This window comes from Pristis pectinata, chromosome 30 (assembly GCF_009764475.1).
Source record: "Pristis pectinata isolate sPriPec2 chromosome 30, sPriPec2.1.pri, whole genome shotgun sequence".
Classification (NCBI taxonomy): domain Eukaryota; kingdom Metazoa; phylum Chordata; class Chondrichthyes; order Rhinopristiformes; family Pristidae; genus Pristis; species Pristis pectinata.
This window is the reverse complement of record NC_067434.1, coordinates 17,067,428-17,083,800: the sequence shown is the minus strand read 5'-3', so window position 1 is coordinate 17,083,800 and position 16,373 is coordinate 17,067,428. Positions and strand designations below refer to the sequence as shown.

The following is a 16,373-nucleotide window of genomic DNA, read 5'->3' as shown; positions in this document are numbered from 1 at the left end:
CTCTGGTGCTGTCTGTGTGGAGTTTGTGTATTTACCCTGTAAGTATGTGGCTTCCCCCCCGGGTGCTCCAGTTTCCTCCCAGATCCCAAAGGTGTGTGGGTTGGTAGATAAGTTGGCTATTATAAATTGCCCCTGTGTGTAGGTGAGAGGTAGAATCTGGGGGTAGTTGATGAGAGGATAGGTTAAAGGGAAAATTAGTGTGGAATGGAATTGCTCTGTGAACTGGCATCAGCCCAGTGGGTCGAAAGGGTCTCCTTTCATGGCACAAGAATTTATGGACTATCTGCCTGCCATGTGGTAAGTGGTGGGATTTATCCACCACTAGATGTCATTAATCACTTGAAAATGCTCTGTGTAACACCACTTTGTGGCATCCTTTCTCTTCAATCTGGATTGGACCAGTTTAAATCCGCAGTGGAACAATTGCATTTTGACTGGGTTGGTACTCAGCTAAATAGCAATGAGGGAATCTACTGCCTCCAAAACAAATTCCAAATTGTTAAATCCACTGATAATACTGGTGGCGAGCTCCCACTGCTTTAATAAAATTAGGGCAAAGGATCTGCAATATTTGAATATTCATAATTGTATATTACTGTTTTTTAAACAGTTCTGTGTGGAGAGCTGCTTGAACTAATGTCACAATTCAAAACACCCTCTCCAAAAATCGATGGACTTGGGGACTCCAGTGCATATTAGAAAAAAAACATTTGATGGCCTCCTGTAAAGGCTAAAAACTTAGAGGAATCTCATGCAATTGGCGACATGCTCTGGGGACTCCCACAAATGTTGACACATCTACTAGGTTCTGGTTCTAATTTCAGAAAAATAATGCTGGCAAAACAAAGGCAAATTGTGCTATTGTTATAGCCAAATCTATTATTAATGCATGGCAGCAGAAGTAAGGCAGCAGTAACTGAGTCACAGAAAAACACAAATATTAGAAGCCAATGCATCTGGTATATCCAGGAGATTTATGGGGATGATGCTGAGACTGGAAAATTTTAGCTATGAGGAAAGATTAAATTGTTTTCTTTGAGGAAACTTAATTGAGGTGTTTGTAAAATTATAAGAAATCTAAACAGAGTAAATAGCAAAGAGCTATTTCCTTCAGCTGGGGAGCTAAGGGGTCAAAAACCAGGGGACATAGATTTAAAGTAATTAGTCGAAGAATTAGAGGGGAGATAAGGGGAAGAATGGCACGGTAGCGTAGTGGTTAGCGTGACGCTATTACAGCACCAGCGATTGGGGTTCAATTCCCGTCGCTGTCTGTAAGGAGTTTGTACGTTCTCCCGTGTCTGCGTGGGTTTCCTCCGGGTGCTCCGGTTTCCTCCCACATTGCAAAGACATAAGGGTAGGTTAATTTGGGTTTAAAATGGGCGGTGCAGACTCGTTGGGCCAGAAGGGCCTGTTACCACGCAATAAATAAAATTTAATTTTTAAAAAATTACCCACAGCTATCTGGAACTTACTGCCTGAAAGGGTAGTTCAGACAGAAATAATCGCCACCTCTAGAAATTGACTGGATGTCTACTTGAAGAGCTATGGCCTGCAGGACTATAGATTAGGTGAGGGATGGTGAATTAGGTTGTGTAGCCCATTTGTTTTTCAATGAGTGACAGGGGCATGATGGGCTGAATGGCCACTGCCAGTGTCATAAGCTTCCTGTGAATCAGGTCAACAACTTTTTTTTCAATTCTTTCAAGGTTGACAAGGCCACCATGTATTGCTAGTCTATAATTACTTGTAAATTCTCGGTGGTTATGAGTCAAAATCACATTGTTGTAAGTCTGGTCACCAATAGGCTGTGCTGGGTCAGGATTGTGGATTACTTTCCCTGTAGTACATTGGTGAATCAGATGGATTTTTAATGATTTCATTGTCATCCTTACAAAATGTAGCTTTTTATTCTGCTTTATTAATGTAATTAACTAAAGTAAAATTTCTTGGATGCTCTTGCGAGACTTTTGAACTTGTGACTCCACATTGTTAGTCCAGTAACTTAACAACTGTGGGACTGTACTTCTTTGATTATGAGTTTCTTCTAATCCACATTGTAATATCAATCCACGTTGATCTATATTGTTATATTGTAGAATTTGATGTTTGGCAAATCTACCCTTTTTAATGGGTAACTGTGGTTATCAGACTACATACGAGAAGGACACAAAAATCTAGTGCAGTTAAAATCAAAGAGATCCAGAAATTGCCAAATCTTACTTGTTTTACAAGGACCAAAGCTCTCTTTGCAATGACTTGCAATGATTTATTTCCCATGGATAACTTTTAACAATCCCCTCAATATTATTTCTTAGCACATTAATTGAGTTTGTATGTAAAGTATTTTTGGCACAGAACCAGGTAATTTAGTCCAACAGGTCTACACCAGTATTTAACCTCCATATGCTGCTTCTCCCAGTCTTTATTTAACCCCTTCTTCATATCCTTTTCCCCATCATGTACTTATCTACGTTTCTAGACAGGTGGAACAGCTATGCAATGCCAACTTAACTAAGGAGTAAATCCACACTTCATCTATGGAGGCAAAGGGATAGTCCATGTTTCAGGCTGAGACCCTGCATCAGGAGGAGTGTAAAGGGGAGATAGCCAGTATAAAGAGGTGAGTGGGAGGGGTGAGGTAGGAGCTGGCGGGCGACGGGTGGATCCAGGTGAGGAGGGTTGATGGGCGGGAGGGGTGGAGATGGCAACAGGCTGGGTGGTGATAGTGGAGACAACAAAGGGCTACGTATTATGGAATCTGTTAAGAAAGAAAGGTGGTTAGTGGAACCAGATAAGGGAGTGTTGCTAGCCAAAAGGAGAACAGTGGGGTGAGGAGAGAGGAGAAGGGAGGAGTGTGTGGGTGATAGGCAGACCAGTCAGGCAGGGGAATGAAACTGGGGAACGGAAGTGGAGGAGTGGGGTTGTGGATAGAAGGGGGTGTGCGAGAGAACCTAGGTGGATCAGGTAGTGGAAAGCGGCCGTGTAATTAGAGTCTGTTGGGAAGCAAAAAGAAAAGGGTCAGACTAAATGGATGAGAGACCTGTTCTGCCATATTTAGGGGAGAGGCATGGGAAATGTTAATGAGGCTTGCAAAAGACTCCAAGGCCACATAGGTTAGATAGAGTAATGGGCAGGAAGATGGAAGATACTTCAGCCGACAGACACGTAGAATAATATTAACTGCATGTAATAACAGAAGAAGGAAATGCATTTTAAAAGCTAATATTTTATGCAGTTGTGAGGGGAAGATAAACTTCAGTTTGCAGGTATTCAGGAAGGACATTAAAGCATGAGAACAGAGGTGCAGCTCTTCATATTTAAAAGCAAGAACTTAGAAGACTATTGGATAGAGCAGGAGAGTGGGACACATTTTGATGATACTTGTATAGAGCAACCACAGGCACAACGAGTTGAATAATCTCCTGTAATGAATGATTCTAAGCATTTTCAGTGTGATGCTGCTGAGGGTTATGCCTTTAAAGCCAGGTTAGGAAAGTTGCAGCTTTATTTCCACAGGTGCTAAGCAGGAAAAAAAAGGTGAATCCAATTAGCGGTGAGTTGTTATAGAACTGAGGAGTGTTTTTTCCACTAGTTAACAAGGTTTTATCAATTAAACCGAACTTTAACTGAACACACCAAAGCAAAATCTGTAAACAAGTGCAGTTTTAAAGGAGCAGCCATGGATTACGTGTGTTTTTGAACTCTCGCACCGATCTGCAGAGCAATGTGCCAAGACACTCAGTGGCACAACATGTTGTTACAGCAATTGCACTGCCAAAAGATTGACCTTCTTCCCCAGCTCCCCTTGATAGTTGGAAGCACTACATCAGGGCTGATTTAAGCAAGGAACAAACTGGGGCTTTGTTTTAGAATGAAAAACTGATTATTCAACAGAAAAGATTTGTGCATTTAGTACAATGAGGTGCTAGCTCATCACACTCGTGATTAAGGTTTACAGCAATGCTTTCAGGAATCCTGGTCTGCCTACTTTCATTAATCCTCTATCCTGAGCAGCTTTAAAGATTTCTGCTGTTAAGGTAACAGAAAAACATAATATTTATGTAACTTAAGGAAGTACTTACTTTACATAATTGTGCATTTAATTATTTCAGTAAATTGCAGAAATAAAAGTAGAAAACAATGGAAATGGAGATTCGACAGCATCTGCAGAGAGGAAACATTAACCTGTTTTTCCTCTTTACAGGTGATGGTGGGTGTGCTGCATATTAGCAATTTATATTTTTGGTTTCGTTATTCAACATTTGCAACTTGCTTTTAATCCATGCAGTTACAAACCTCTGGTTCCTTCAAGCACTCCTTCTTAAAATTCTTATGTCTGATTACCTTCATGACTTCACTTCTCTTTTTAACCTGCGTTGCCCCCTTCCATACATTGTCTTCCTCTGACTCTGACCTCCTGTGCAAATCACTCCTCACTGACTGTGGTAAGGCCTGCACTTGGGGATTCTGTCCCTGAAGTCTTCTGCTTCTTCACCTCTTTTAAAACCCTACTTGAAACCAGGCTCTTTGACCAGGCTTTGATCATCCTTCCTAATCCCTCCTTTTTTGCCTTGGTGTCCCCTTTTGTTTGAGTTTGCCAGTAGGGATTTTTTTTTATGTTAAGGACTCTATATTAAGGCAATGGATTAGGACAATGTGTTTAAAAGAGATGTTCGTTGAAGATCCAGATATTAGTCTGTCATAACTGATGCTCATCTTGAAACTGATTGCCTTTGGCTATGAACTGTGCTGTATTAAAACTGGCAGGCAAAATTTTAGATGAGTTTAGGTTTGTGGAGGTTGGAAGCCAATCTGGGTCGCGATGGAACAGTTTAAAAATAACAAAAACTCGTATAGTAGTTCAAGAGCAGATGAGTTGAGGCAGAGTAGCAAATGATTATGTACGGAGTGTAACGTGTAGTTGGATTGGAGTTAAGGAACTAACAAGACAGGAACAGGCAGTGGCCTTTTAAAAGTTTCACACACTGCCTACAAAAACTTATCACTCTGTCTAGCATTCCACTCTGAAATAGTCCTTCAAGCTAAAATAGCAAGATGTCCCATTTCTGCTGTTATGTGTTTATTTTGAATATAACCTGCTTGATTTTCAGAAGTGGGGGAAAGAAATTAAATTGTCCTAAACTACGAAGATCTTTAATGGACCTGTCATGTCAATAAATCTGACAGATTTTCTTACTATGCAGCTTCACTAGTGATTCTCAGGCATAGCAAATAAGCAAGCATTGTTCTCAGTTAATATAACATAAACTGATATAATTGACAGGATTTCATGTATTTGGACTCTCTGTTTTTAATTTCAACTAATACAATCAAAGTTTGAGGAGGCCATCCTATATCAGTACTTTGCTTCTGGCCAGACTGCAAGCTGAGAATGACATCCTAAGTTATAACCACAGCAGTTTATAGCAAGGTACAGGAAGACAGAAAAAAGTAATATGTTGCACAACTGAGTGCCCTCTGCTCAGTCCTGTGCTTGCTAACTTACATTGGCATTAGTTTGTTTTTAAAATTCTCAGTCCTTATTTCAAATCCATCCCTGTTTTTGTTGCACTATTTGAGCCCAGGTATCTGTACTTCTCCAAACCTAACCTCTTACCCTTGCTTCATTTTCATTTTCCTCCCATTCTTGGCTGCCTCTTCAGCTGTCTTAGCCCTACCTCTAGGATTCCTTCCCTAAAACTCTGCACCTCTCCACATCCTTTCCTTTCAAATCTACTGCTCAACCAAGATTTTGATCTCCTTGCATAACTTGGTTTTCCGTTGCCATGCAGTGCCTTGGCACATTTGGCTACATGAATTGCAAGTTGTTGCTGAGACTGTGGATAGTTGACGCAAGAAACTGAAGCTTGAGGCTGGGAGGAAGTGATAAAATTAGTCCTGTGGTTTGTGCGGAGGGTGAATTAGAACCTGATCTTCCATTCGACCGTTAAAGATGCTGCAGCCTTTCGGATTGCTTTATGTGGGAGGGGAAGGTGCAGGAACGAGGGGAGTGAGTGCAAGGACGTTGGTGGTTGATAGACATTGTGCAGAATCTGAAAGCAAAATGTTGCGGATGTTGGAAAATTTGGAAATACTTGTCAGATTAGGCAGCAGTTGTGGAAAGAGGGAGAGAGTTGACATTTTAGGTTGATGGCCTTTCAGAACTGAATCGTTTATTGAATGCAGGTACAAAAAGTCCTGTCGTCAGCCGTGTGATTTTGGGGGTGGGTAAAGCAATGTTGGAGGGGGCTGTCAAAAGCGTTGTGGGAGGAAGCTGTATGGAGCACTGGGGAAGGGGGCTGGATGGAGGAGGGGAGAAAGGTGCTGGATGGATGGGGGGTAAGGGGGCAGGATGGAACAGGGAGGAAGGGACTGGATGGAGCGGGGGTAGGGAGGCTGTATTGAGCTGGGAGAAGGGGCCTGGATGGAGCAGGGTCCTATGGTTAGTTGGGGAGTGGATCCCACATACAGCTGAGGTGTTGATGGGAAGGGATTCCAGATCTGTGTCTGGCCTTGGAAAGTTTTGGTTTGCAGTCTGCACATCGGCTGAAGAGCCATGAACATTTCTAGCACCAGCATGTTTAGTTAGGAATGTGTTTTACATCCATTCTCTTGTTTCTGTCACGGATTCATCGTTTTTCTCTCTCTACTGCACGAACAATACAGTAGCAGTCTGCTCAGAATCACCAGAGGACATGAATATAAATGAGTACCAATGGATTCAGCCTTCTGCTTAAGTAAACACGTTTAAGTAGTTTTTTTCCTAGGCCAGTGTTAAGATTGGAACATTGTCCCTCAGGAGATCATGACTCATACTTAATGTTTGTCAGGAAAGCAACCTTTGGTTTACATAGCGAGTATCTGTGAGAGGTGAAGTGGTTTATGTTAGGTGTACAGTAGATTAAGCATCTTCTTCAGATGTACTTGTCACAATAGAACTAGGAAACACTTTAATTTGAAGCAAGTTGAGGTTTTTTAACATTCTATATTGACAACCGAGTGTCAGCCACTAGTCAGTGTGGGATGGGTGTTCTGTATGGGCTCACTGCATACAGTCGATTGTAAAACAGACAAAATCAGCTTGTTCAGAAAGCATTCTATTTATAAGAGCAAAGGAAACAGAACTTATGAATGAACCACAGCAACTCCTCCTAATCCGAGCAGGGTAATTTTGAAAGAATTGCACAGAGTGGAGGACAGTAACAGCTTGATTGACCGTGGAGTTAATTGAATTCACTCTTGCTTGGAATATTGTCAGTACACGCTGCATTTTAAATTAACAAGTAAGACACCACCCGCAGACCTGCTTTATCATCCCTTTAATATTTGTAAATATTTTGCTTCAAAAAAGTACCAGTCTTTTTTATGGACTTCTATCTTCCTTCATTCTTGTTAATTTAGTTTGATAAATCTGGCTCAATTGGTATCATTCTCTCTTTTAGGTCAGACAGTTGCAGGTGCTTAACACCACTCCAGAATCTAGAATGATGCTTGAATGTAGTACTGAGGGAATGTTGCACTGTTAATGGTGTCCTCCAGAAGTGCTTTTGAACACGCTTGTAAAAAGATCTCATTGGGGCAACGTGACGCCTGCAGTGTTCCAAGTGGGGAGGACACAGCAGAAAACATCTGAGGTGTACTGAAGAAGGCACTTACAGGGAGAATGGAGTACATTTCTATAAACGTTGCTCACTTCCTTTTAAACCATCCCAAAATGGCTTTCAACCAATGACGTACTTTTGAAATGCTGTCACTGTTGTAGGACTGGGGGAGCCCATTGATAGCTTCCATAAACAACAGCATAGTAATTGCCAGATAACTGTTGTGGTACTGTTGGGTGAAGGACAAGTTTAACTTCCGTGCTCTTCAAAGTACAATTAGATGATCTTTTATATCCACAGATGAACTTTGCATGGACATAAAAGATCAGTTTTTTCTTGTAAATGATAATGCGGTTGTGAATTACATTGCATTCACTCTTCACGCTCTGATTATAGACACTTGCCATTGTATCTCTAGCAGTCGAAATTGCTCGGATGTCTTGCAGAAAAGTTTATAACCTCCTTCCCATGAGCACCTCTCCCAGCTGGTGGCAATGACTGAACATATCTTGAAAGCAAACAATCAGATTCAGATTTAAGGATAATTAAAATAAATTCTTCATATATTAGAGAACTTTTCACAGCATCTGTATGCTGCAAAGTGCTTTATGGCTACATTAGAAATTGAGATCTTTGCTATTGGACCAAAGGTTGGGGTTACAAAGATACAATGGAATTTTATATCCACTTCACCTGCCTTTATCCCCTGAAGCATAGAGTCATAGTTATACAGCACAGAAACAGGCCCCTCGGCCCAAGTCATCCGTGCCGACCAAAGTGCCTCCCCAAGCTAGTCCTGTTTGGCCCTCTAAAACTTTCCTATCCATATACTTATCCAAATGGCTTTTAAATGTTGTTATTGTACCTGCCTCAACTGCTTTCTCTGGCAGCTCGTTCCATAAAGCATCTCCTCATAACTCATGCTACTACCCAGCTTTTTATCATCCGTACATTTGGATATGTTACACATGATCACTCATACAGATCATTGATATAGATTATGAATAGCTGGGTCTCCAACACCAGTCCCCACTATGCTTAACCTCCCAAACCAAGAATGACTCGTTTATTCCTACTCTGTTTCCTGTCTGTTAACCAGTCCCCAATCTATGTCAGTATATAACTCCCAACAATGTGCACTGTAATTTTGTTTAATAATCTTATGTGGCACCATATTGAAGGCCTTCAAAAGGTCCACATGCACCTCTTCAGCTGGTTTACCCTTAGCTATTCTGCTCATTACAACTTCAAAACAATTCCTACAAATTTGACAGGCATGATTACTCTGTGACTAATTTCTTTAAGCCACTCATTCACACTCGACCTGTAGTCCTCCACTATTTCCATGTGATTTTCTGTGTCCTCTTACAGGAACACAGACACACAATGTTTATTTAATTTTTCTACTAGTTCCTAATTCTGCAATATAATTTGGCTTCTCTCGGTGTGTAAGGGATCCACGTAAACTTTAGTGTTTTTTTGTTTCCTTTTCACCTATCTATAGAAACTTCTGCAATATGCTTTCATGTTTTTTGCTAGCCTGCTCTTTTATTCTATTTTCCTCTCAATATCATTGCTTAGGCCCTCCTTTGTTGAATTCTGTAATGTTCCCAGCTAATTATTTTTGGCAAAATTTTTAGTTTTTTGCTTTGACCTAGCGCTATCTTTAACTTCTTGTTGGCCATGGCTGGATCACTTTTTTCTGTTATTTTCTTGTCTTAAAGGAAGGTATATACATGTAAAATATGTATTCATTCTTTAAATGTTAGCCATTGCTTGTGCACTGTCATAACTTTTAATGTAGTTTCTCACACCATTATGGACAGAGCACACCACATGCCTTTGTAATTTGCTTTATTCAGATCTGAGTCCCTGGTCTCACATCAAACAAGATCAGTTCCATTTTTTATATAAAATTCTGTCATATTGTGATCACTGTTCCCTAAAAGCCCTTAATTACCAGTTCATAAACATACAGATCTAAAGAGCCATCTCATCCTCAACTCTATTTGTACTCATTTCCAAGTCTATATGCAGGTTAAAGTCTTTCATGATTCTTGTATTAACCCTATTAAATATGCGTCTTAATTTCCTGGCTTATTCTTTCCCCTATTTTACCATCACTGTTTGGGATGCCCATAGACAACTCACACCAGCATGTTTGCTCCTTGTAGTTTCTTAGCTCCAACTACATTCTTTCTACCTGATTTCCTGAGATATGATCCTTCCGCTCTACTGACTTTATCTCATTCTTTAATATCGGAGCTAGCACACCCCCTTTTCCATTTTTGTCTATCTCTTTAAAAGTTAAGTATCCTGGAATAATTAATTCCCAATATTCATCGCATTGCAGTTGTCCCAATATTAGTTATTAGATGGTACCCATTTACTTCTCAATGTGCCATTAATTTACCTACCTTGAGACTGATGCTTTCATTTAGATAAAGTATCTTCAGTTTTGTCTTTTCTCTGTTCTGACCAGTTCCAGGTAAACACAGCCAGTACAGTGGCACAGCTAGTAGAGATGCTGCCTCACAACTGCAGCAATCCCACATTCAATCCTGACCTCTGGTGCTGTCTATGTGGAGTTTGCATGTTCTCCCTGTGACTGCATGGGTTTCTTCTGAGTGCCCCAGTTTCCTTGCAAATTCCACTGTATATTGCCCCTATGTGTGGGCGAATGCTGGAATCTGGGAAGAGCTTAGGGGAATGTGGAGAGAATAAAATGGGATTAGTGTAACAGGGTGCACGGTTCTTGTCCTGGTTTGATAGACCAAGGGCCTGCTTCTGTGCTGTATGACTATGAAAGTCTTGCATTTGTATGCACTGGTCTACACTATGCAACTCTGCACGATTTTTTTTGCCCTTTCTTCTATATATCCCCTCACCAAAATCTTTCTCCCACAGTTTAGTTTAAAGCCTTTTTCTATATCCATAATTAATCATTTTATTCAGTCAATGCCTTTGGCGTGCTTTCTGAAGCTTTAACCAATAGAATAGCTCCCTCTTTCCCTAGCTCTGGTCCCAGTATATGAATTGAAACCCATTTCTCCCACACTACTACTGAACCATGCATTCAATTATTTGATCTTATATACCCTATAACAATTTGCAGATGTGTCAGGTAGTAATTCAGAGATTATTACTTCTGTGGTTCTGCCTTTTAATTTGGGCCTTAATTACGGTAGTGTAGTGGTTAGCGTAATGCTTTACAGCGCCAGCGACCCGTGTTCAATGCCGGTCACTGTCCATAAGGAGTTTGTACGTTCTCCCCGTGTCTGCGTGGGTTTTTTCCGGGTGCTCCGGTTTCCTCCCACATTCCAAAGACATACAGGTTAGGAAGTTGTGAGCATGCTATGTTGGCGCTGGAAGCATCGCGACACTTGTGGGCTGCCCCCAGGACACCACGCAAAAAGATGCATTTCACTGTGTGTTTTGACATACATGTGACTAATAAAGATATCTTATCCTATAAAGTCATAAGACATAGGAGCAGAATTAGGCCATTTGGACTCCCTTCTTTGTCCAATTTATATCATTGGTTCTCCATGCACCACAACAATTGGAACGTTCCCGTCAGTCTATTCCGCTCCATCCTTTGGGATATACTGTATACAAAACCCTGGATACTCCCTTTGACTCAACCAACTTGAATGGCCACCTGTACCACTGTGCTGCAGTCATTCTGCTCATCCACACTGTAGACCTTGCTCTCATCCACACAGGCTGCAGGAGCTTTGCACCTGTTACACAAGTGAAAGGGCTCTGGCTCCTCCGATGCTACATCTGGATCCCCATACTTGCCCTAGTTTTAGTCACGCCTTCCTGTCCTCTTGACTGACCATTTCTACTGTATTTAATCTAAGGGGTGTGCCTGCCTCCTGGAGCAAAGCATCACGTAACTTTCCCCCTTCCTGATGACATGCTGTCTCTGAACCTTAGACTCTGAGCCAATGTTCCTCGAGCTGCAGACAAGTACTCTGTGGTTTCAATCAGCTCCTAGATTCTGCAGCTGCAAAATATCACCTGTCCTACCATTCTACTTTTAAAATATTCTATTAGCCTCTTGCACTGTTCCAGAAAACTCAACATGAGTTCTAGGAACAGCAACTGACCTTCCAATTAGGCATGTTACAGCCCTACAGTCACAACAATGCAACCAACAACTTTAAATAACCAGACTTTGCTGTTTGCATCAGAACTGAGCAGTTCTGATGAAAAATTGCATTTGCCTTTATTAATCAAGGTATTGAGTATAGGAGTCAAGAAGATATGATGCATCTCTATAGAACTCTAGTTAGGCCGCATCTAGAGTATTCGTACATTTCTGGTCACCTCACTATAGGAGGATGTCGAGGCTTTAGAGAGGGTGCAGAGGAGGTTTACTAGGATGCTGCCTGGATTAGAGGGCATGTGCTATCAGCAGAGGCTGGACAAATTTGGGCTGTTTTCTCTGGAGCGATGGAGGCTGAGGGGTGATCTGTTGGAAGTGTATAAAATTATGAGGGGCATAGATAGGGTGGACAAGCAATATCTTTTTCCCATTATTGAGTGATCCAATACCAGAGGGCACGCATTTAAAGTGAGAGGGGGTAGGTTCAGAACAGACACGAGGGGTACGTTTTTTACTGAGAGAGTAGTGGATGCCTGGAATGCGTTGCCTGATAGTGTGGTGGAGGCAAATTCATTGGAGGCTTTTAAGAGGGACTTGGATGGACACATGAATGAGAGGAAAATAGAGGGATATGGACATTTTGTAGGTAGGAGGGATTAGCTATGTTGGCACAACATTGTGGGGCGAAGGGCCTGTTCTGTGCTATACTGTTCTATGTAAAATTGTCAGATTGTTTCATTAACTCTCTACAAATGCTGCCTGACCTGCTGGATATTTCCAGCATTTTCTTTTATTCCGGATTTACTGCAGCTGCGGTGTTTTGTATCCCCTGGTTCCAATACTGACATTTTTCACTTCTCTGTTCTCATTCATCTCCTTTTACTTACATCTCCTCCAGACATCAGCTGTGATTGATGAACCTTACCGCACCATCTCAGCCAGCGCTACCCCCTTTTGTGCCAATCAACTCATTGATTTCCAACCAATCAAAGACATTCCTTCAGTTCTCTCCCTCCCTGCAATTTGAAACATGTTTAATTTCAAACTCTTCCTGTTCTAATGAAAGGTCATTGACTTGAAGCATCGGTCCTGTTTCCCTCCCTGCACTACTGTTGCACAGATTGAGTCTTTCCAACATTCTCTGCTTTTATTTACCTTCTCATCGGCTGCTGCTTTCTTCACGAGGTGAGAAAGGGAGGTAGAGATTTTGAAGAGGGGCGGACGATGGAGAAGAAAGACTCTCCAACTGATCTTATCAAGCTGGAAGTGTAGAATCAACAGTCTGAGCCAAGTAGAGTTGGCTCAAAATGTATTTTAGTGCACAAGGGTGAACTTTCCTGTATTTTGGCCTTGTATTGCATATGGGGTAAACATGACTAATATTTGTGAAACAGCCATGTTGATGAAAACAAATTAGGTAAGTTGGGTCCTTTTTGAGAATCCTTTGGGTTGTACCTTCTCACCGTGTCGATTTTCCCAATATCTTTAGCTTCTTAAACTCTGCTGTAGTTTGCTACATCATAATAAAGTGGTGCAAATGGAAGATACTGCATAGTAACTGATGTTATTCTTAATATCTCATCAAGTAGACTGAATGTAGTAACAGAGTCCACAAGTAAATGGCACATCACAATCAGATGGTTTTTGTCCTATCTATACAATGGCTGTGAAAATCGTTTTTAAAAACAAACTTCCCAATTTTGTGCTGAGTCCTGATTGCTCACAGTAATCTAACTGATGTACTGGGAATTAGAATTCCTCCTCCTCTTTGCATATATCAGCAGATGTGGTTTCTGGAGTGTTTGTGTGCAGTATTTCACTCTGTAGCAATCATTACATCTATACTTAATACTTTCAAATCTAGCTGCTGCAGGAAAATGCTTGGTACTTTGAAGCCAGTTGCTTAACCTTGAGAACCCTTCCAACAGCTTTATCTGGGAGCATCATGCATTAAATAAGGAAATTAATCAGCACAGCCTTAAAAGGGAAATGGGTTAAGCATATGCACAAACAAAATGTTGATTGAAGGATAAATATTGGTATGAGGGGGGAAAGAACTGCCCTGTTTTTCTTAAAATAATGCCCTGAATATTTCACATCCAGCACAGACTTGGCAATGATTTTTGCATCTCATCTAAAAGACAGAACCTCTGACAGTGCGGTACTTCTGGTACTGCACTTAAATGTCAGGCTGAATTATGTAATTAAATATTAGATGGGGTTCTGGACCCACAGTTCTCTGACTTGGAAGCAAGAAAGATACTACTATCCAAGGCTTGGATACTACTATCCAAGGCTTGGATACTACTATCCAAGGCTGACACCCAAAGAAAGATAAAAGCATGAAGCTTGGAGGTGCATACAGCAGTAATTGATATAGGCAGTTGGTATATGTCACTTAAGTTTCAGTTACCTGATATGTGAAGACAACATTTTAAATTAGTAAAAATGACATTTTAATTGAGATCATAAAAATGTCCACTGAAACATTCACCATAAAGTAGATTTGTCAGGTTAGACTGGTGAATTAAAAAATATCAGATAGGATAGTGCCGCAGTTAATGTGGCCACCTCATGACTCTGAGGACCTGGATTCAAGCCTGACCTCTGGTCCTATCTGTGTGCTCTCTCTGTGAGTTACCTCCCATATCCCAGACATGTATTGGTAGGTTAATCCCTTACTGGAATTTGATGGCATGTGTGAGACAGAATAAATTGAAGTTTCTCTGGTACACAGCATGGACTTGTTGGGGCTAAGGGCTTCTTTCTGTATAGGGTAAGAAGATATGATAAATTCATTATGCTTTTGGATGTTAAGATATATGTCTTGAAGTGAGGAGCTAAAAGGCTGAAAGTGCAAAATTACCTTTTTGTACCTTTTGACTATTTCTTGCTTTGTGTGTCCATGTAGGTGATGTTTAGATGAAGTTCATTGAACAATGCATGGCTTGATATCTAATTTTATATTTTTATAAGAATGTATGTTTAGGACTATCTTGTACCCTTTGAGTTTTCCATTAAATCTAATATCCCAACTTTTGGGTAGTTGATCTGACTGTAACGGTGTTTGAGTAACTTATATCTTCTTCCTTGCTGTGCCTGTCTGTTCTAGTAAACTCACAGATGGAAAGCCGCTTCTTGTGAGGGTGAAAGGGATCGAGTACATGAACGATGACCCAAGTATGGTTGATATCCTTTATGGAAAAATTGAAATGAAAAATGGAACAGACAAGTAAGTGATGAAGATTCTGATAGCTCTTTCTATCTCAAAGTGGTTTCCACAACAAGACTAAAATTTGAGGGAATGAATTCATTCTTAAGCCTATTCTTAATAATTCCACCCCATTTCTTTCTCCTGCCTCGTGATCATATCTCTCCTCACACCTGTCCAACATTCATTGATAAACATGTGGTCAAAAATAATAGAATGCCAGAAATTAAATTCCAGTACATTGCATCCTCCCCACTCTGTTGAAAAACAAAGAAAGATAGTACTTTGAAAGTGACCTTTACTGTGAAAGGTCTCTTCCTGTGCTGTGTCAGTTGAATGGTTTGCCTAAATGATGACTCTTTCATTTCAAAATAATTCATTGAGATATTTCTGAGAGGCATGACAAGGATGTAAGGGTGCCATTACTTGCAATGTGATTTTCTCCATATTTGCTCCATGACCATTTTCAGTCACTATTTTTGGTGTTCAGGGATGAAGTTACAGGTATGAACAAATGTAATTTCTGGAATTTATTGTAATTGACATGGAACTTGGTTGTTTAGGCACTGATAATCACAGGCAGGATTGTAGAATAGTGAAAGTACGCAACTAGGTCAGTCAGATGGTGTCAGAAGACTGTTGGTACATCACTGATGAAGAGAATACCAGCTGTGTATCTTGTGTTTGTATTTTGCACTTTAATTTTTTTTTCATTTTAGTTTTACCACGAATCATGGTCCTTAAACATTTTCTTTATGGAAAATGAATGAAAGCCATTGAAATTAATAATTGGCTATAGAATGGTCTTTAACCAAGCAATTAGTAAATAAAATCTATTAAAATGTGCTCCAAACCCTTACTCAAACCACAGTGTCACCAGCTTGCTCACAAATCAGGGGTAGCTCTTTCGGAACCAAGGGTAGGTGCAGAGATTGTGTTGATTTGTGCCTATCTCTCTTATGACTGAGTTTGCAAACCCACTATTAGTAAATACAGCATGCAAAAGTGTGTGTGCCGTGTGTCATCAGACCCTTGCCCCCTCCAAAACCCCTGAGAAAGTGAGATGATCTAAACTGAGGACTGCCATAACTCTGCAGTTTGCTGATGGAGATGAAACAGGTGGACAAAGCCAATGATCCCATGAGTTTTTTCTGGTGCTTGGAATTGCTGCTGTTCTGAGGATTGTCTACTAATCAGTTCTAATCCCTGCTCTCAGTAAGCTCAGTGAATCTACTTGCCTAGGTGAAATGCCAGACTCAAGTGTTCAAACTGAGTGATGAAACCAGTGTTGAGATAATAGTCACTGATAATGGTAGTTAAAAGCTCCAATGTTGTATTGCTGGACAGTGTAAAGATCTATTTTAGCTATGTCCTACTAGTGTAATGCAGTGAATTCTGAGTCATATGCTTTTAAAGTCATATTGTTTACTGTTGCTTATTTACATGG

At 40.6% G+C, this 16,373-nt stretch overlaps 1 protein-coding gene across 3 annotated transcripts in view; it reads left to right on the top strand.

Moving 5' to 3' along the window:
• Nucleotides 1–16,373, top strand: part of ascc1 (activating signal cointegrator 1 complex subunit 1) — a 57,201-nt gene that overhangs the window by 13,681 nt on the left and 27,147 nt on the right. For all 3 annotated transcript variants that reach the window (XR_007958413.1, XM_052041448.1, XM_052041449.1), the window contains exon 7: nucleotides 14,828–14,947. Coding sequence is in view for 2 of the 3 variants with exons in the window: in XM_052041448.1 (XP_051897408.1) it covers nucleotides 14,828–14,947 (120 nt within the window). In the remaining variant the exon portion in view is untranslated. The remainder of the gene's footprint in view (nucleotides 1–14,827; nucleotides 14,948–16,373) is intronic.